Raw genomic sequence first — 21,727 nt, forward strand, 5'->3', positions numbered from 1 at the left:
AAAAGCCAGAAGTGGCGCTGTGGCTCAAGTGGTAGAGAGCTAGCCTTGAGCTGAAGAGCTGAGGGACAGCGCCCAGGCCCAGAGTTCAAGCCCCACCACCGAACCCCCCCCCCCAAAAAAAAAAGAAAACACAGTACCATATAAATGTAAATAAATATTAATGGTACTAGGTAATATAATAATTTTCTTTATTCAATATTATGTTTTCATGTCTATTGACTTTTTAGTTTGATTTGGACCATCTTAAATGTAATCCTTAGTTTTTTAGTGGTTCTGTAAATTTGTTCAAAATGTTCATTTTCAGATATCTATGTTGTTTGTAAAGTATGATCTATTGTTTAAAATCCTGTTGGCAGTTTGTCTTTAAATAGAATACAACCTCAACCTGTTTTGTCAAATATTTGACATTAATGAATGGTATTAATCAGTTTTGACTTTGATGCTTTCTAAATGAAAACAAGAACTCGTGTTCTTATTTGCAGACTGGAAACAATTGAGTGCTACTATTACAAGAGTACAGATATTGAAAAATTTTAGTGTCAGGTAGTTGTATGTGGGTCTTATTCATATTTTTATTTGTGTTTTAGGTGGTCTTGGAGGCATTGGAATGGGACTTGGTCCAGGAGGACAGCCTATAAGTGCTAGCCAGTTGAACATTGGAGGCGTAATGGGAAATCTAGGTCCAAGTGGTTAGTAATCGTTCTTCTTTTAAAATGATATATTTGTCATATAATAAGGTTTTTATTTACTTTGTCATAAAGTTTAAAGGATTCTATTTAATAGGTATTTAGGATATCTCTAATTTGCAAAGGGAATAAAACCTTGAGAGAGCAGTTAAAACAAACAAGGTTAGACAAAGTACAGGAAGGTCCCTCTGAGACTAGTGTGGATAGAGTGAAGCTTTGAGCATCGTGGATATTGAAATGTTTTTATGACTTAAGGAGAATTCTCAACATCGTGCCATGTTTATTGTGGTTATACAGTATTTGTGGAATGGCTGAATGCTACTATATCATAGCAATGTCACTTGTTAATTTAGGAAGTTAGTCTCTTAGGTAGCTAGCTCATTATGTGGACTTAGTTGCTTATTCATAGAATGATTTTCAACCTTTTTGGTGTCAATACTCTTTATACTCTTAGAATTTGTTAAACCCTTCTGTGATTTTATGTGGTTATTTACTGTAATATTTACTGCCATAGTAAACAAATATTATAAAAATTATTTGTTTAAAGCTATCAGTAATTAAGCTTAACTCTATTCTTAACCCTTAAAATTATATTTTATATATAACATATAATTTGTAACAAATAAAATTTTTTGGCAGTGCTTGGGGGTTGAATTCAGGGTCTTGTGCTTGCTATATAGGTTTTTTTTTTTTTTCCTCCCTTGTTGGTCGTGGGGCCTGAACTCTGGGCCTGGGCACTGTGCCTCAGCTCTTCAGCTCAAGGCTAGCGCCCTACCACTTGAGCCACAGCACCCTTTGGCTTTTTCTGCTTATATGGTGCTGAGGAATCGAACCTAGGGCCTCATGCATGCAGGCAAGCACTGAGCCACTTTCCCAGCCCACTAAAGGTTTTCTAACACTTGAGCCATACCTCCAACCTTTTAAAATTTTATTATTTTTCAAAGAAGTTCTTAAATTTATGCCTACACTGACTGGATTGTGATCCTCCAATTTATACTTCCTCTGCAGCTGGGAGATAGGTGCATGCTACCACATCCAGCTTTTTATTAATTGAATGAGAGGTCTCATTAATTTTTTGCCCATGCTGGCATGATTTCAGATCTGATCTTAGCCATCTGTATGAGCCACTATACTCAGCTTTACATAAGTACAATTTTTAAGAAAATAAACTATTTCCAATGAAATAGCAAGTGAGAAGAAAGGCATTTTGTGTATGTCTTTAATGTTTCATTTATAATTCAGTTTGTATGGTATCAGACATTATGTAGTCTCTAGAACATTAGATGTTATATTTAGGAGAGAACGACAGTAAAACAGTCAAATTATACTAGTCGTGTTTGAAGTGATTTTGATGGATGCTCACTTTGTTAACAGATAAGACAAATAAATGATATCAGAGTCTTACTTTTTTTGAGATGCTATAATCATATTCTAAATTATGAGGGTAGTTCTTACAATTATTCTGATGCAAACATTTTCTCCCTTACCTTTAAGCTGTCATATACCTCACCTTCCTAAAGTTCTATTTTTCCATTTGTTTATCCATTTATTTACTTCTCCCTTTCCTTTGAGCTGTCATATCCCTCATATTCCTAAACACATACTATTTAATATTATTTACATATTTATACATAATACTGTGTTAACTGTCATATTTAGAGAATGTTTACTTTCTGTGCTGATGATTAAATATGCTGTTTGGTATTTCTTTGTATGCTTTGAAAGAAAGCAAATGAGTTGGGTACACATGTCTAGGTATGCTCTCCCTTGATGTTGTATGACTAGGGAGTTTTGCTTTCTTGTCTAATAAATATTCAGAGGTCTTTTTGATGATAACTGCTATGGCATGGCACTTGAAACCATTTTCTGTATCCTGCTGCTTTTCTTATACTAAGCATTCCACTGTGGATATACCAGTAATGTTTGTTTTCTATAATATCATTGTTTAGTCACAAAGATAAGATTCACTGAAAGTACATACTTTATATTTTATTTGAGGTATGGGAATGGATGGTCCAGGGTTTGGAGGAATGAATAGAATTGGAGGAGGTATGTAAAACATATTTTGTTGTTGTTGTTTACATGTACCTATTGCCTCTCTTAAGAAACTAGAACTGTGTTGAGAATTCTAAGAAAAAAAAAGCCACGCTTTAGTGTTGGCTCATGCAGAAATTGAGCCAGGTAGATGCTTAAGCGAAGATAAGTGTTAAGAAGTAGCCCAGCCCCCATACAAGGGAGGGTGCATGACGAGCTTACAGTGAGACTTTATATTTACAAAATGTACCTTTCATCTCTACAACTGACAGTAAAATCTTAAAATTAAACTTTATTTTGTAGGAATTGGGTTTGGTGGTCTGGAAGCAATGAATAGCATGGGAGGATTTGGTGGAGTTGGTCGAGTGGGAGGTAGGTAAATGCATATAGGAGGATGTTATATTGTATTGACTTTTCCTTAGTATTAAAATACCCCTCTCCTTCACTTAGGCATGGGTGCTATAGATGTCTTCAGAAGGCATGTGGGTGCTAGGGGATAAGGACATGCATAGCAGAAATGGGGATGGTATGTGTGGTGTGTGAGGTAAGTTGGATAAACCATAGATTATTTGTATTGGTGTTATTTGCTGTCTTTTTCCAGTTTAGTATAGACATACTCTTGAATGGTTTTCCTTGCATTGATGTATTTGAAAAAGGGTTAATTTGTTGCACAATCTTTTCAGAGTTATACCGTGGTGCGATGACTAGTAGCATGGAGCGAGACTTTGGGCGTGGTGATGTTGGAATAAACCGAGGCTTTGGCGATTCCTTTGGTAGACTTGGTAGGGCTGGCTGCATATTTCTTTCCTTTTTCAGGTTATATTTTTAAAATTTGTTCTTTTTTTTGTGTAAAACCAGAAATTTATAATGTTTCACAGAATTTATTACCTGAAGAAAAACATTTTTAATGTATTAGTTTTTTCACTTATGTATTTGGATTCTATTTCCAAAGGACTTTATACTGTTCAATTATTGTACATTTTCTGAAAGCATAGCACCTTAAAGTATAATTATTTAAATTAATTAGTATATTATCTTTCCATCCTTGTTTAGGCAGTGCAATGATTGGAGGGTTTGCAGGAAGAATAGGAGCTTCTAACATGGGTCCAGTAGGATCTGGAATAAGTAGGTTTAAATTTTTTTAGAATTTATTCAGTAATATTTGAGTGTTTGCAAAGACCTTTCAAGAGTAGTTATTGTAGTATTGTAATACTTTGTTCTCATATGCCAATATGCCTTACCATAATTTGAGAAACTTTGATAGTTAATGAGCTAAGCCTTTCTGTTTGATCATCAGTGTTTGAAATTTCTCAACTTTGAAGTTTACTTCCTTGATATCGCTAACCTATGTTTTAAATATTAGTCAATTAAAAAACTATCTTTCTACCTAAGGAATCTGGGGATTTCTATGAGCATACAGCAGGGATAACTGTTGCTTTGGCACCAATCTTACCTCCATTTTATTTTTTATAATAGCTACTAGTTTATTTCATCTTTAAACACCTTATGTCTTTTTGGTAGATGCAAATGTAACAGTAACTTTTAGTTGAAGGCAAAGGTTTAAACAGGTTTTTGTTTCCTTGACTCTTACACCTTTCCCACAAGAGCAGTTGAAACACTTGAGAATGCTAAATCTCTCCTCTTTGCACTACCAAATTTTAGGCCTTGTATTTAAGCCTTAATGCATGACTTAGTTTTGACCTCTGTTGCCTGCTGAGTCATGGTCTGTGAACCCTCCATATTTTATTGACTTCCTTTAATTTATGGAATTTTACAAGCTGAAAATAAAATCTAAAATCCTATCAGTTTAAGACATTTACTTCCATCATACCTTTCTCATTTTATTCCTGCTAAAATACTGGGTCATGAGCTTAAAGTTGGCTAAGCTTGGACCATTGCTTGGCTTTTTGGCTCACAGTTGGTACTCTACCACTTGAGCCATGTCCCTGTCCAGCATTTTTCTGATTAATTGGATATGGAGTTTCAAAATCTTTCACAGACCTTTTTACCCCAGCTAACTGTGAACCTCAAACCTCTAGTTCTCACTCTCCTGAGTAACTAGAATTATAGGTATGAGCTACCCCTCTTATCTAGCTTTCAGCATTGGTCATTTTCCTGTTCATTGTAACTTTCCTATCTTCTTCTCCCTTTATCTCAATGTTCTTATTTATGTTTCCCTACTTTTATAATTTTTTATTAACTGAAAGACAATTTGAAGGTGATGTTAATTTTTAGAATTTTCATGCGTGGTAATATTAGGTACAAGAAAGAATAGTAGTTTAAGGTTGGAAGAATGAAAAGGGCCAGGAAATAAAATCACATAAAAATAAAGGAAATATGAGCTAGAAGCTAAATTCTCAAGCTTTTACTGAAGGAGACTAATACCAGATTTTGTTATTCCTTTTATAAGCTCTGTATAATATGGAAATTAAAAAGTATGTTTTTCTATGATTATTGAAAATTCAACTGAGATCAAAATAGGAATTGTGTGGGAAACAGGTAAAGGTACTGAGGTGAGAAGTAAGCTAGGAAAAGAATGTACAGAAATATATGAGAGCAGCACGTTTAATAATTATTAGAAAATGAAAATAAGGATTAAAATTACTAATATTTGTAAAGATTGGTAGAGATTTATATAACTTAATTATTTGTTTTATGATTAGAACACAGTTTTATAGAGGTTTATATGTATAATGTATTTTGCATAGTGACTAGAATTAAGACACTAACCAAGTATCTACCAAATTAAATTGTGTTCTTTGAGAAATTGTTTTATTGACTATATGAAATAATTTGATGTTTGTGTATTATAGATTTATGTACATGGCTTTTTCTCTTCCCTTCTTTCTCAAAAATGATTATTTTCCTCTTCCTTCCTCTTCTTTTCCCATCTGTCTCTGTTTTTGAAATGAAAACGACATTCCCAAATCTCCCCTACCCTTCTTGAAATGCAGGTGGTGGGATGGGTGGCATGAGCAGTGTGACTGGAGGAATGGGGATGGCACTGGACCGCGTGAGTTCCAGCTTCGATAGAATGGGACCAGGTATAGGTGCCATCCTGGAAAGGAGCATCGATATGGATCGAGGATTTTTATCGGGTCCAATGGGAAGTGGAATGAGAGACAGAATAGGCTCCAAAGGCAACCAGATATTTGTCAGAAATGTAAGCAAATAAATGTATAGGACACCTAAAAATCTGCTTTTCTTTGTATATATGTTACTAATACCTCTTTTCCTTCTAGCTGCCTTTTGACTTGACTTGGCAGAAACTTAAAGAGAAATTCAGTCAGTGCGGTGAGTATGTCAGTGATTACAGATACATTGATATTTACTGTGGAGGAAAACTTGTAACCACTGCATTTAGACTTTTCAAAGTGTATTTCTAATTTAACTTCAACTGAATTACTTTACCATCTATTTGTACTGCTCATATTTTACTGCTTGTTTAAAGCAGTACAAATTAGTATTAGATGACAAAGGTTAGAATGTAACCTATTTTTGTTTTCTGATGCAAAAGAAGTCTTGTTATATGACCTGATTTCATAAGGATTAATATGTCAACATTGTTTGCATTAGTATTTTTTTCTCATGAGGAACATTAATGGCATTTTCTTCCTTGTTTATGAAGTAATCCACAGAAATATCATGGGTCAGACCCATTTGATACATTCCGTATTGCCGACAAGACACAGTATAGAACCATTGCCAAGAATTCCTTAATACATGGGCACATTATGGTGGCTTATCTGATCCCTTTGTAATTGTTTTTGGCTATAATGTAACCTTAATTATTCCATAGATCTGTAGATGATTAGGAGATTTATTATGTTTAAAAGAGAAAATTTTATGTACAATACTTTTTTTGCTATAAAACATTCTAATTTTAATATTCTCATGTTTGTGTATGTATATGTGTATGTGTGTGTATGTGTGTGTGTGTGTATGTGTATGTGCAGTGGGAGAACTGAATGTACAAAGTAATAGATTTCTTGCTGTTGGATGGATCTGAGTCTATAATCGCAGTAGTTAGGATGAATATGTAGCATAGAACAATGAGAAAAGGCTAGAAGTGATTCATTGAGGGTCTCAGAGGTTTTAACAGGAAGCTCAAGAGTGTTTGGAATAGATTTTTTTATTCTTAAAGTCAATGAGGAGGATAAGTTTAACATTTTTTCTACAAAAGTAGCCTTTGTAAGCCACTATCAGCAATAATATTTTCTAATGGGTTCTGATATTGTAGTTTTTATTTTATTGTAATGATCTTTCCATTTTCTTCCATCTTAGATGGAGGCATTTCAGGGCAAGAACTATATCTTTTTATCCTAGCAACTGCCACTGCTTCTAGACATACAGTATGGGTTTATAAATGGGTAGAAGCACTCTGTGCAGATTTTCATTTATTTGGTAATTTACTCATTCATATACTGATACTCTATTTTTAGCAGTCTGCTAAATCACTTTGAAAGTGATCAAAGTCATATATGCCAGTCTTCAAAATTCAATTAGCTTGAAACTGTTCAGTTTTCTCTCTTTGTAGATTCTTATTTTATTCTATTTTAAAATTCAAGGAAGATAAATTATTTATCAAAGTTATTAAATACAAATCAGCTAATAGTCACCACTGAGAAAAAGCAAAATAATAAAGTTGTTTCTAGGAGTCTGTAGTCTTTGTAGGAGTAAGGCATGTACCAAAATGAATAAATCAGCATCTAGCCATGAATCCCATAGACCACGAGGAAATGAGTCTTACTGTGTAGGGCAATGAGCAGTAGAAGCAAGTATAGGTAATCTCTGTTGATATAGTTTCAGTAAAACTAAAAATGCCTTGATGCTCAGATAAGGCGTGGTAAAAGGTAAGATGAAGCTCAACAGATAAAGAGGCAGAGTAGGGCAAAGAATGACCATGTGAGCATTATTGACTTGACTGTACTTTATTCTTTGTAGGTAGATTTTTTTTTATTTTAAAAAGAATACAATAATAGGGATGGATGAAAAAGCACAAGTACAACAATAGTCCATGATGGTGTATATATAATGGATAATTTAGATAAAGATTTTAATAGGAAAACAATTTCCCTGATTTATTTTTATCCCTTCACTTGGAAAGCATGTATGCAATAACTTTTTATAAATCCTCTCTTTTTATCTTTTTTTTCCTGCTATTTTGTCCATTTTTAGAATTAAATGTATATGACTATCTGGTTGCTAGACTAAGAAAAAAATAGCCCATAATGGTCTAGCTACTCTACTACTAAAAGAACATTAGCTTGATTTGCCTGATATTTCCATCTAGAAGTCATACTCTAAATTATGACCTGTTTGGTCTGCATTATCATGCCTCTCAGTTTGCCTAAATTGTAGTTTAACTTTACATCTGCTATGTATTTATAACTAGTAGCAAATCTTATCTTTTACTTTAAAGGTATTCTGGTTTAGATGGTGAATTTTTTTAATAAACATACTTTTTTGTATAAATATAAAATAGTTTATATTTTAATAAAGGATACTAATTTACCTAAAATTGCAGTTGTAGAGTTAATAATGATATTAACTGCAGAAGAAACACTTGTCTGGTTTTCTCTCCTTCTAGCAACTTCTATATGGTTTTCCTTTATGTCAAACATCATTTTTACTTTCATTGATTTAAATCTATGTTCTCTTCTGTATTTCTTACCATAGTGAATTTGAGACCATTCTTAAGACTTTAATTCCAAACTAGAATATTGAATAAATGCATTGATTAAAAGTACAATTAATAGGTGTGGTGGCTCACCCCTATAAAATCCTAGCTACATATATGACCACATAAAATGATGTGAATCAAAATGATCTCTAGGATATGGAAACAAGAAGTAAGTGTGTGTGTGTGCGTGCGCGTGCGTACGTACGTGTGTACTGTTTGCATTTATTTCTTTTCTTTTTTCTTTTTTTCTCCTCTCTTTTGTTCCCTGTGGTCCCTGTTTCTGCTTTTGGTACTCCTTATATGTAAGTTTATCTGATTTGAGGAAGGGAAGGGGAATCACAGAAAAGGTGGGACAAAGTGAGAACCAATGGAACAGTGATACTCAGCAAACAAGATGTTGGAAGTTTACAGCTTGTGGGAGAGGGGAGTCAATGGGAGGGGAAGTGGGAGAAAACAAGGGAGGGGGTTACACTGTTAAAAAGAAATACACTCACTACCTTATTTATGTAACCCCTCTGTGCATCACCTTTACAATAAAGTAAAAAAGTACTAAAAAAAAAAGGGAGAAAAACCCAAGTGTAGCTGAGTTTCCAAAATTGTAAGAATGATTAAAATAAAGCCTGTTTTACTCATTTGGAAAAAAAATAAAGCCTTATAGCTTTCTTCATTAAAAAAAAAAACCAAAAAACTAGCTACTCAGGAGGCTGAGATCTGAAGATCATGGTTCAAAGCCATTCAGGGAAGGAAAGTGCATGAGACTCTTACCTCTAATAAACCAGCAAAAGACTGGAAGTAGATCTGTGGCTCAAATGGTAGAGAACCAGCCTTAACTAAAAAAGCTAAGGGACATCTTCCAGGCCCTGAGTTCAAGCCCCAATACGTGTACAAAATGTAATTACATGAAAAGTAAAATTTATGGGGCCTTTTGTGACCTGATAGAAATTAGATTTAGGCAAATATTGTTATTTCCAGGGGACAAAGGAGTGAAGATAAAAGAGAAGGAAGACACATTAGGAAGTTGAGCAGTCATTCGAAAACTAATTTTGATTAGAGGTACAAGCTTATCATGGGTCATGGTCAGTTGCATTTGTCCTTATTGCTATGAAATTCACTTTAGAAATTAAGAATTTAACACAAAACATTATATCCTAAGCAGATATATCCCAGTATCAGTTTTGTATATGCTTATATTACTTTATGTGATTTGTGGTGTTGTCAGAATGTAAGTATAATGTTCATGATTATTAGCATTAATGTTACTTATCCCATACAAAGAATGGAATCGATTTAAACTGATTAGTAATTTTGTTACAGGTCATGTAATGTTTGCAGAAATAAAAATGGAGAATGGAAAGTCAAAAGGCTGTGGGACAGTCAGATTCGACTCCCCAGAATCAGCTGAAAAAGCCTGCAGAATAATGAATGGCATAAAAATCAGTGGCAGAGAAATTGATGTTCGCTTGGATCGTAACGCATAATTTCAAACCACGGTTGGAACATTCCTTCATCTGTTTTGCTGAATCTCCTAGTAAAAGTCTTTTTTTTTTTTTAAAGTAATATTGTATGCTTACAAAAGCTGTAATAATGAACTTTTGAATATCCCACCAGCTTTCAGCAGTATAATGTTAAAAATATACTGTGATTTTTGTTAATCTCAAGTTTGGGTTTCTAAAAGACAGCAAGTCTGCTCATTCAGTTTAAATGAATGGTTGTACTGTTTTTAATGAAATAAGCTATTTCTTGTTGTTTTCAGTATGACATCATAGTAGGATTTGTTTGTTGTCATTTTCCTAGCTTTTATCAGCTTCCTTTTAGGTAAATGGCAGATGATTTTTTTTTTCAAAACTTGTGTTAGAATATTTAATTGTCCATGAAAAAGGGTTCAGACAAATTAGGATGTGATTTTGGTTGGTTTTAAGTTGTTTTTCTTTGATGATAAATAATTACTGTATGTTAAGTTTTGCATTCTAAAGTTGAGGATGTTTTTTATTTGACTTAAATGAAGAAATGTTTCCCTTCTCTGCCCCTCCTACCATTCCATTTTCACAAAACACTAATATATCAGCCTCCACAGCCCCTTATTTTGTTATTTCCAATGATTCCAAGTTCATATAGAACTGATAATACAGCAAGTCCCAAGTATAATAATAGGCAAATTACTCCCAGCTTTCTGTCCAGTTTCCAGCCATTAAAATGGACTACTAAAAAAAGAAAAATAATTGAAATATTGAGAGAGATGGTTATATAAGTGAGTCCTTTGCTGTTCACCTCTACTGGAACTGATGGGTTTGTAAACACAGTTTTAATAAACCAGGGAATACCTAGGCACAGCATATCAAACACATTGGATCCCACGATGTTAGACATAGCCATGTCTCCTTTACCTACAGAGGAAATGCATGTGATTAACATGTGCATACCAATACTGTATTTTATTACTACTCTTCATGAAAAAAAACACTGGATATTTTCTTGTTGTTCGTTAATTTTGGAAAACTGTTGTTATTAGAGAAAAAGTCTTGCTGAATTTGTATTTTTAAAGTTTTCTTAGGTTAGTATTTAAAGTCCTAACATTTATTTAATAAGTATCTTTATTTATTAAACCATTTTTCAATAAGGTGTGTAGCTTATTTGTTGCCTTTCATTCTAATATAATATAGTTATTTACTATTAAGTGCACGATTCCGACAAATATTATTGGGGGAGTTAGAGTAAGTGAAATTAATTTGCTACTAAATAGTAAACTTTTTCTCTTGGAGTCTTTTTTTTTCATTTCAAAGTATGTTACTGAGGAAATAAATATTTTTAATGTCACTTTGACTCAGTGTATTTCAGTCATGCTTGAACAATGGAAACTGCAGCCTGAGGGACTTGGTTCTTACCTTTTCGAGCAACCAACACACTCGCAATGGTGTCCGGTATGCTCGTTCCTGCTGCTAGTAGAGTAAGGCCCATCACTGTGTCTGGAATTGCTAGTGTTGCCCCTGTAACCAGCACAGATGTAACACGTTACAAACTGTGCAGAGCCTTTCTCTGCACATATTTCAGATATCCTCTGTGTTCAGGAATAAAAAAAATCATACATTTCTGAACCAATATATGCCTACTTAGTTGTTAGGTAGTAAAATAATTTGAATTAGTTGGTAATTTGGGTAATCCAGGTGTCCTGGTGGCATAGGTTTGTTGTTGGTTTTTTTGTCGGCTGTAAGTCTTGAACTCAGGGCCTGGGCACTGTCTCTGAGCTCTTTTGCCTAAGGCTAGCACTCTACCATTTTGAGCCACAGCTCCACTGCCAGTTTTCTGGTGATTAATTGGAGATAAGAGTCTCTTGGACTTTCCTGCACTGGCTGGCTTTGAACTGTGACTCTCAGATCTCAGTTTCCTGAGTAGCTAGGATTATAAGTGTGAGCCACCAGCACCTGGCCAGTAAAGGTTTTTAATGACAGATATGTAAAGTTATTTAGCAACCAAAATTGTACAGATGGGAAAACCCCTATTTGGAATCCTTACGGAGTAGAGGTCCACTGGTACCTGTTTGGATTTTGGTTAATAAATGCTGGTAAAACTGGTCATTAAAAGAGAATTTAAGTGTTTAGCAAATTATAGAGTTAAATTTATACATATGTTAGTGTGATATACCTTTGTGTTTTTTTCAGGAAGTCTATAGATAGCTAAGACAAACAATTTTTTTTTCTACTCGTCTTTCTGACATCCCAATTAATACCTCTCTTAAATTGTAATATTCAATGAACATTTTTTCATAATGTGTTCATTCTGAGAAACAGAACCAGAGGGAAGTTAAAAAACTACTTTTTAAAAATCATAATTGAAACTGTGAGATCTTTACTTTTAAAATGCAGATTAAAGAAATTTAAGAGGAAGAAGCTTCCTACTGAATGCTTATGTGTATGAGTACTGAAAACAGTTGGTTGGTTGCAGACTTTGTTACTTGGCTATTCTAGGGGCTGTTCGGTGATCTATAACTTCATTTGTTCTCGTCCTATTAATATCAAATGAGTTCTGGCTAGAAAAATTGGGGTAGATTTAATATGCAACCTAATTGAATTTTTTCATCTTCATTAAAAAAATTCAATTTTTTTACTAGCATACTCTTCTAATGTGTATATTAATTTGGGAAAAGTCAGGATCAGCAGAATCTGAGGAGAGGAGTTCCAGATAGTATTATTTAAACTTTGTAGAGTATTTGCTTTCTGTTGCAATTATTGCTTTCTGCCAATGAAGTATGAAAGCACTTATAAATGACATGTAATGTGTGGGTCTCAATTTTTTTATACAAACCCTGGGTGATTTTGACACATGTGCAATACTTGGTCCCTCTGATATATCAGTTGTGGTTATTAACCTTTTGGAGAGCAGTTCCTGATTATCTGTGTTTATATTTAGTTTTCCTATAGGGAGCAGAGAGAATTATGGCTAAGCAGTAATAATTGAGTATTAATCATGAAGATAGGAGATTTCAAATATTATTAAGAATAAGTGAAATGTTATTTTCTATCCTCTTCAATCATTTCAGTGTATTTATGTTGCTATATTGAAGAGAAAATATAACCTAGATAAAAAGTGAGCACCTATAGTTTTTCAAAACATAAGCTCTTTATTTTCACTGTGGAATAAAATTCAGTATAAGTTTGTGTACTCCATGTATTGTGACTTAATTGTTAGCATGATAGAAAGATATCCTATGAACTTGATTTTGTTTATGACTCCTTGAGTTATACTCCAAGGCTGTATAATAGCGAGATGTAGTTGACATATAAGATACAATTTAGAAAACCTGAATGATCTTGTTAAATTAATATTTAATCAATCTGTATATAGCACTGATCTCTAGTCTTGCTGAAAAATAAGTGTGTTCCCAAACTGTTTTGAGCAAACATAGGCAATTTGTTCTAATATGAAATTAGTCTTGTTATTGCTACTATACTTAAATACGTACCAGTTATTGTGACCATCCAAACCAGGATATATGTGAATGTAGATATCCATAGTGCAGACATGAAAAAGGTTATCACAAAGTATTTTTTCCAAAACTTTCTTCTACAATCTGGTGTTGTTAGAAAAAGTAGTGTAATAATAGGAAGGGATAATACCCAAAAAATTCTTTTTAAGTCTGCTTCAGGCATGTTGAAAACACTTGGTGGATCTGTTGTAAAAAAAAAAAAAAATTGAGTTTTCTCAAATGGCCAATTAAGTTAGAAATGCCCATTTAGAAAGCTGTATTGAAATAAATTAGCTGTATCAGTTTTTAAAAGGCTATCTAAAACATTTGAATACCTCATTATGGATATTTCCCACAAAAAGAAACTAATTGAAACTCAGGCAGTCAATGTAATACTCAGCATTTCTTGACTTAAAGCCTTAACTCCTTAAGTGTGAAGCTTATAGTGACAGTGTTTATGAAGTAGGAATTAGGTATCTCTTGGTTTTCTACAATATAGGTTGTCTTCAGGGACTTTTTGTGTTGGGTTTTAACTTGATTTTTTTTTCCCAGGTTCTTGCCTGTCCTATGATAATTCATACTTAGGGGATATAAAATAATTATAGCATTTTAAATTCCACATTTCATTTTAATTCTTATAGTGATTTTTTAAATTACATTAGTTACTAACTTTAGGACTCACTATTCCTAAAAGGAACCTTAAGAAACTAAGAACTAGTGTGGAATCACAGTAAAACTTGTTAAATTTGAATACATTCTTTTATTTAATTGGTTTTAGGTTAGTGGAGGACAAAGATAACACTGATATATTGGCTAAAAATGGGAATTCACTTTGGAACTTTTAAGTTTGTGTAGCATTTATAAAATAATACATTGGTACCTAAAGCAAACGAATTACAACTAATGCTAATAAAATAACTTACAAAATGTTTATTAAGTGTCAACCAATATTAGGTATGATTTTAATGTAGGGAATCTGGCTGGCTCTTGAGTTTCTTGTGAGACAGATGCATACTCTTAAACACTAGAAGTAATTTTGTAAGACCAGGAAAAGTCATGCTTCAGTTTTGAAGGTAGTAAATCCAGATGTTTCTTCCTTAATCACAACTAGAAACTTTCGAAATAACCACTGTAAGAAAAAGCAATTCATAGATTTGTATTTGTGGTCACAACTGACTTTGCCTTCATGGTACATAAAACGTAAAGATCTTGCTAATGCTTCACATGCCATGTTTAAACCTCACCTGGTGGTTGTAGTTGTTTTTATTTTTTCCTTTCTCTTCCTTTCAACCAACACACTTCCCTTAATTTCCAAATTTTTTAAAATTTATTTTTATTATAAAGGTGAGACACAGAGGGGTTATGGTTACATAGGTCAGGTATCAATTACCAATTTTTATTAGGCATTTCTCAGTCAAGATCAAGCTTTGACATTCATTCTCTTTACTCCTTTTTCTGGCCTCTTCTAGTCTCTCTCCTGCCAAGTGTTGATGATGTGTTCACTTTCATACTATGGTCTTCTCTCTAGCTATCTAAGAATAAGGTCAGCTGTTGTAATCGCCTTTCCCAGACCTCTCTTTCTCCTCCCTCTTATTTCAGCAGTTCTGTGAACATCATTTCAGAGTGATATTCCTAAAGTATAGTTGTAATAATTCTCCTACTCAAAACTTCCAGAATTCTTTCACTAGCACTTAAGGCTTTTGTTATTCCTTTCCTTTCTACCCACCTTCCTTACTATCTGCTTCCTTATTTTATTGTGCATATATTTTGGTATCTACTTATGGAAGTACTGAGCAGGCCTTTTGCTAAAGGTTCCTTGGCTTCAACTCCATAGGATATGGTATTGTTTCTGCATACATAATAAGGGTTTTAGTAGCTGTTACTTCTTGTTACCCCCAGATCATCAAGTTAAAATCTTACCTCTTTGATAAATCTTGGTTTAAATGCTTCTTTCTCTATCTTAATCGCCTACCTGTTCTTAGCAAATTTTATGCAATCTGCCCTGTGTCCTATTTATTGGGCACAGTTGTGTACTTCTTATGGTACTTATGGTACTTACTTCATATGCTTGTGTTTTATTTTTTAATACTAGAAGCTCCAAAAAGTCTGGGCATCACCATCATGCCTGGATCCCCACTATGTCTGATATATATTTGGTACTTGCTAAATTCAAATTACATTCTTCTGTTTTTCTAATGGATAGGCTTAATAGTGGGCTATATGTAGTAATTACCTTCAGAAACCTGATTAAGTCCATGTAAGCTCATAGAAACCTGGGAGTAATCAGAATCTTCATGAAATATGCCACTGTCTGTCCTTGATTGCCGGCGAATGAACATTTGATCATCTTCCCATCCCATCAGCGTCTGTTGTTCACTGCCCTCTTCCATAGCTTTGGCAAGGCAGCTACAACAGGGACTACATTTCTTCATGATATACTGGTTAATTTTCACATCAAAACACAGCACGAAGATATACAATCCATATAGCAGAAGCAGTAAAGTTCCTTCATACCTATGAGGTAAGGGAAATTTGTGGATTTAAATGAATTTGAAGTTTTAAAGTTAATGACTTTGGATAGTATTTTTTTTGATAATTTTCTAACAAAAACAAGACAATTTTTAAAGGTTTGCTTACTCATGATTACTCCATTATTTCAAACGGTTCATTGATAAAAGCCTGACATTTTCTATGTTGAAAAAGTTCTAGCTCCATTATTTACATTTGTAAATTCTTTCTGAATTCCAGGCACAAAATGCTTTGAAAATAATTGGAGATTTTCAACATGAAAGTAAAACTAAAGAATAATATTGGGCATTTCCTAGCTCAGGTCATTGACATAGCACATTACTCAAAATGAATAATATGAAGAATGTAGTGAGTCAAGGGGCAAAGCTGAAATCAGCAGTGTCCACTGAAATTTTCTAATATAAGAACATTGAGTAAAATAATCAGAATGCAGTAAGCTCTGGCTGGGACTTTTCTGTTTGGTACAGAGGTTTTTGTTTTTGTAAGACAGGGTCTCACTAGGTGGCCCAGGTTGGCTTCTGACTCATAATCTCCTGCCTCTGCCTCCCAAGTATTAGTATTATAGATTATAATCTGTGTCAACACTCCTGGCCCTTTTTTTTTCATGAGTTTAATACTGCTTAACTTGGCTTATATTCACCAGAAATCCAAGATACTCTCAAAAATAAATCAATATCCATTTTTGCCTTCCTGTACTCTTCATTTTCTTATATTACTATAATTAATGTCATCACAGTGAAATGTTACATTTAGTTTTTATTTAGTGAATTGCTCTCTATTACAGCTGAAAGAACAGACTTACTGATTTCCCTAATGGAGGGAATTGAATATTTTTGTTCACCGTTCCTTGTAGACAAGCACTGAATTCCAGAGCATCTTTATTGTACTAACACAGTCTTGTCTTTGGGAGACAGACTACATAGTAGAATGATTGAGAAATATTCTTCCTTGCTAGATTTGAAGTTTTTTAGTAACATGCCACACAGAGTTTTTAAGGTGTAGTACTCCAAAGGAGCATCATTTACCTTGTTTTCTATTTTTCTCTTACGTACCCTAGAAGTTATTCAGGGCGCAGCATGTATGGCTGCATGTTTGACATGCCTACTCTAACGATAAACACCTAGAATATAAGCACCCAGTGCTTATTTGAAAGAGATTATATCTGCCCATTAAGATTCCTGCATTTTCATTTTCTTGGACCAAGTTTCTTGGACAGATAATAGGGAAAATAATTTTTAATCTTCACCTTTAAACTGTTGGTTCTTAGAAGAAGAAGGCTGTCCTACTCAGTGAGTTTCAGAGAGAAATAGAAGGAATTCCCATCATCTTTCTTCAATCTTTTGTAACCGTGGCCATTTCTGACCAAAGCAAGATAAGCAATAGCCAAGTAGAAGCCAAAGCCTATTGGCTTTGGGTTTTAACAGGTAACAAAATTTGGGAAACTAAACAGCCAAAGAGGACAGGAAGAGTGATAGACCGCATAATTCATATGAGAGAATAAAAAAGGAGAGCATGAGATGATAAAAAAGTAAGGAGAACCCACTAGTAGTTGTAATGAGGAGTTAGCTTAGAGACCCTGGAGTATGGTATAGAAGTGGCAGAAGTTCTGAAAAAAGAATGACATTATATTTCATTGACGTGCTTTCTGGAATTATGCTTTACAGATGAGTAGCAATGATTTCTGGCTTACCAGTAAACTTGGTTGTCAAATATTATGCCAAAAACTGCTGCTACACTAATTGCATAGGCTGCACAGTCTCTGAATAGGGGCCAACAGGATAGTGTTGAAACCTGTAAAAATGATAGCTTGATTTACTGTTTCCATTATTGTGTAAGGAATTCAACTACAATGCATAGTATAATTCTAAAACTGTTTGTATATTTGTAGGTAACTAATGTTACATTTTGCATATTACTTGGAAGAAAATGAATTTTAAAGAAAAGTTTCTAAACGTATACTCATTTTTATAAATGACCAAGACCCATTTGTGGGGTTAAATAAATTCAATAACTTGTTTTTCTACCGATTAATAAATCTGATTGAACATATTACTAGTGTTTTGTTGTTTATCCAATAAGCAATCATTTGTAGTCTTTTTCAGGATAATTTTATTGAGTGGTTCTTTTACATACCACATTAGACAGCAAGCCGCAGGCTGCACAGATACCAAGGAGATTGTAAATTGCAGATCCTAGGATGGTGCTAGTGCCTATATCTCCCTTTGTGACAAATACACCTATGAACAAGACAGTAGTAGTTAAGTTAGTGTTAACTTGAAAATAAAATCCCACTGAGTGATTACAAAGTACAATGAGCAATATTTACCTAGGAAAGCAGTGACTAATTCTGGAGCTGAGCTTCCAGCTGCCATGAAAGTTGCACCTGCTACATCCTGAGACAGTCCAAGGTCTAAAAAGAGAAATGTAATTGTTACTATGCCTGATAGAGTGACAAATGAAATATTATGTATTTAGAGCTAAATACAGATACTTAAAGCTGTACCTTCACATAAGGCTAATACTTAAGCTAGATAAACAAAACAATATGGTTTAGAAAATATAGGAACCCAATGTTGTGTTTTCTTTATGAGTTCATTACTTAATACTTTTATTGAAAAGATGAGGAGGCCAGGACACCTGGATAGAATTGTGTTACAGCTTAGGGTTAAGATTTAGGCTTATTTCCAACCTACCTAGAAAATATTTATGTTTATCTATAATCATGTGGTGAGTAGCAGCACAATATGAGAAAATAAATTAAGGTCATTTGGAAACTCTAACTTGAAAGGAGAAAAAAAGGACATTAGTAGTTTTAAGATCCCTAAGTTTAGTTGAATTGGACTTGTTCACAAATTTGCAATATCACCTATGTCTAATTAAAAATGACATTTAAAAGAAAATTACTAAAAGTTCAAAAAGTGTGTTATATAGTTTCTGAAGACTTACATGGTAAATAATGCTGCAATGAACATAGTTGGGCTGGTAGCTTTACTGTGGTCTTGTTTTTGCTCTATTGGATAAAATGTCCAGGAGTGGAATTGCCTGGCTAAAGGGTAGTGCTAGGTTTCATTTTTCAAGGAACTTCCATACTGCATTCCAGAGTGGTTGAACAAGTTGACATTCCCACTAACAATGTAGTAGAGTTCCTTTTTGACCACATCCATCCACACTAGCATTTTACTGTTAGTTTTCTTGATATTGGCCATTCTAACTGGGTTAAGGTGGAATCTCAGTATTGTTTGATTTGTATTTCCTTTATGGCCAGAGATGTTGAACATTTCTTCATGTTATCTCTTAGCCATTTTTACTTTTGAGAAATCTCTTAAGTCATGACCCCATCTATTAATTGGGTTGTTTCTTTGATGATTTATTTTTGGGGGCTTTAATTGTTTTGAACTCTTAAGTATATTTTGGATATTTGGCCCTTGTCTGATGTATAGCTGGTAAAAAAAAAAAAAAAAAAAAAAAACAAAAAACAAACAAAAAAATCCCTCCCATTTTGCTAGCTCTCTATTTAGCTTGTAAGCTATATCTTTTCCCATATAGAAACTTTTAAGTTTGATGCAATCCCATTTATCTGCTCTTCTTTTGATTTGTTGTGATTCTGCATCTCTACTTAGAAAGTTTTGACCTGTGCTGAGAAGCTGTAAGTTTCCCTTACCACCTCCTGTATTACTTGCATGGCTTCTGGCCTTTCATTGAGGTCTTAGATCCATTTTGAATTGATTCTAGTGCAAAGTGATACATAAGATGCCCCTCAATGGATGAATGGATCAAGAAACTGTGGTATATATAGACAATGGAATTCTGTTCAACCTCGAAGAATAATATTGTTCCATTCATAAGGAAATGAAACACGGGGAAAAATTAACTGAAGTAAGCCAGACCCAGAGAAACACAGGTTGCATGGCTTTCCTCATTTGTGGTAGCAAAAATGTTCCTACAAATCTACAAGTAGATATGCTGGGTGGTAAGTAAGGAGTTACAAATGAATGTAAAAGGCTAGGGAGAGTTCAAATAAGCACCCGGAAAATGGGTACTTGTAAGAGGTGGGACCAAGGGGAGAGGACAGAAGTCTGAAGAGGGAGGGGGAAGAATACAGGCAACAGTTGATTGCATATGGCAACAGTTGATTGTATATACCACAGAATGAGAAATACAAGGGATGGCGTGGCTCCAAGGGAGATGAAGGTGTTGAAGTGATGACAGAGATAAAGATGCATTGTACACATAAACTGTTAAAAGGCAAAAAAATTCAATACCTAACCTAAAATTAAGATAAGGGCAGGGGAGGGTTGGGATGGTTTGTGAGAATGCTGAAGGCGGTGACAGTGATCAAGATGCACTGTATTTGTAAACTGCTTTGGTGAATGGCAACTCCTTTGTACAACTACTTAAAGCTAATAAAAGTATTTAAAAATAAATAGTCTCTTTTCTTTTTTTGACAGTTGAACTTAGGGCTTGGGTGCTGTCCCTGAGCTCTTCTGCTCCAGGCTAGCACTCTTCCACTTTGAGCCACAGTGCCACTTCCATAAATATAGCTCAGATTTAAAGCACAGACCTATTAAAACTTTAGAGTAAGAAATATCAGAAAGTATTGTGCCATCATTTTTTCAGATTTACAGACACGCAAGTCCAGTGACTTCATTGATAGCTAGGATGAAAGTCTTCGGTTTTTTACTCTTTTAGTGTAAAGAGAGCTGAGTGACCTACTATTGGAAGGAGAAGAACTGTGTTGAAGATATAAACTCTGCCTTCCTTTTGGGAATGCTAGGATAAGGTTGCACCAGAAATTTCCAATCAGGCTTTACGGGTAAACTGGAAAACTATCCAATAAACGTTCTGTTTTAGATGTTAAATTAGTGTCATCAAAACGAGAATTCAGATTTTCTAAGACTAGTGATGACAGTCCTTTGTTGATGTTCACTGTTATACCTAATCTGGTTCTCAATGGTCCAGTTTTCCTGGATTTCATACTTGTGCTTGATTTGTTCTCTGTCTCAGGTAGTCAATCTTTGCTTATTCTTCATGTGTTCTTAGTCTACTTCATTCTTTATTTCCCCGATGGGACAATGTCTTTTACCTTACAGATTTCTTTGTATGAGGAATTAAGCTTTACAGAAATAGCTACTATATTTCCACCCCACCTGCTTTTCCAAAACCTTTCTCTTATTTATTTATTTTTTTTTAAAGAAAGGAGCCATGTCCTATTATCAAGGATAGGACACTGAAGATAACCAATTTCCTCAGTGTCTTCTCTTGGACCATTTACTGTAGAGCCCCATCAGATATCCTGCAGTAACTACATTAGCGCACTCATGAAGAGCTCGTGTGGACACAGTGATGCCTGAGGAATCCTTGCTGCTTCACTCTTCAAAATTTTAATCTCCCCAGCCTAAGCTCAAGACTTTTGAGAGACTGAACTTCCAGGTGATTCTGACCCCCTCTCTGACTATAACTGCATAAAGAGCCCTGAACAAGAATCGCCTAGCTGAGCTTGGTAAGTCCTTAGAACTAGGAGAGACAATAAGAATGGTTATTGTTTGAAGTCACTAGTTTGGGGGCAATGTGTTAAGCATTGGTAGATATCGGCTGGCTATTGTTAATGTATTTCTTATATTAAAGGAGGACATACCAGGCCAGATGTGTTTTTATGTTCTAGGAATGTAGGTGGGAACAAAAATGAATGTCTTAATTAAAGTTTTTAAAAAATGAATGTATTACTCTCATGGGGCTTTAATTCTAGTCAGGGGATGGACAAGAAGAACAAATTTAATTTTAGAGATAATTAGTAAGGAGTAAAGACAGGACAGGAAGATTTGTTCCCTTGCTGAT

General features: G+C 34.2%; 2 protein-coding genes across 2 annotated transcripts in view; one reads left to right on the plus strand and one right to left on the minus strand.

Annotated features, from left to right (window-relative positions):
• Myef2 (myelin expression factor 2) overlaps positions 1–11,022 on the plus strand; it is a 21,264-nt gene extending 10,242 nt beyond the window's left edge. Inside the window, exons 9-15 of the mRNA XM_013010161.1 lie at positions 588–689; positions 2,685–2,735; positions 3,024–3,092; positions 3,404–3,502; positions 5,675–5,883; positions 5,963–6,014; positions 9,718–11,022. Of these exons, the coding sequence (XP_012865615.1) occupies positions 588–689; positions 2,685–2,735; positions 3,024–3,092; positions 3,404–3,502; positions 5,675–5,883; positions 5,963–6,014; positions 9,718–9,881 (746 nt within the window). The 3' untranslated portion in view covers positions 9,882–11,022. The remainder of the gene's footprint in view (positions 1–587; positions 690–2,684; positions 2,736–3,023; positions 3,093–3,403; positions 3,503–5,674; positions 5,884–5,962; positions 6,015–9,717) is intronic.
• The window catches only part of Slc24a5 (solute carrier family 24 (sodium/potassium/calcium exchanger), member 5), an 18,612-nt gene continuing 7,305 nt past the window's right edge, over positions 10,421–21,727 (minus strand). Inside the window, exons 3-9 of the mRNA XM_013010160.1 lie at positions 18,219–18,302; positions 18,026–18,129; positions 17,583–17,683; positions 15,597–15,877; positions 13,361–13,567; positions 11,286–11,387; positions 10,421–10,787 (exon numbers count right to left, since the gene is read on the minus strand). Coding sequence (XP_012865614.1) covers positions 10,465–10,787; positions 11,286–11,387; positions 13,361–13,567; positions 15,597–15,877; positions 17,583–17,683; positions 18,026–18,129; positions 18,219–18,302 — 1,202 coding nt within the window. The 3' untranslated portion in view covers positions 10,421–10,464. The remainder of the gene's footprint in view (positions 10,788–11,285; positions 11,388–13,360; positions 13,568–15,596; positions 15,878–17,582; positions 17,684–18,025; positions 18,130–18,218; positions 18,303–21,727) is intronic.

The sequence above is a fragment of the Dipodomys ordii genome, unplaced genomic scaffold (assembly GCF_000151885.1).
Source record: "Dipodomys ordii isolate 6190 unplaced genomic scaffold, Dord_2.0 Scaffold11, whole genome shotgun sequence".
In the NCBI taxonomy this organism is placed as follows: Eukaryota; Metazoa; Chordata; class Mammalia; order Rodentia; family Heteromyidae; genus Dipodomys; species Dipodomys ordii.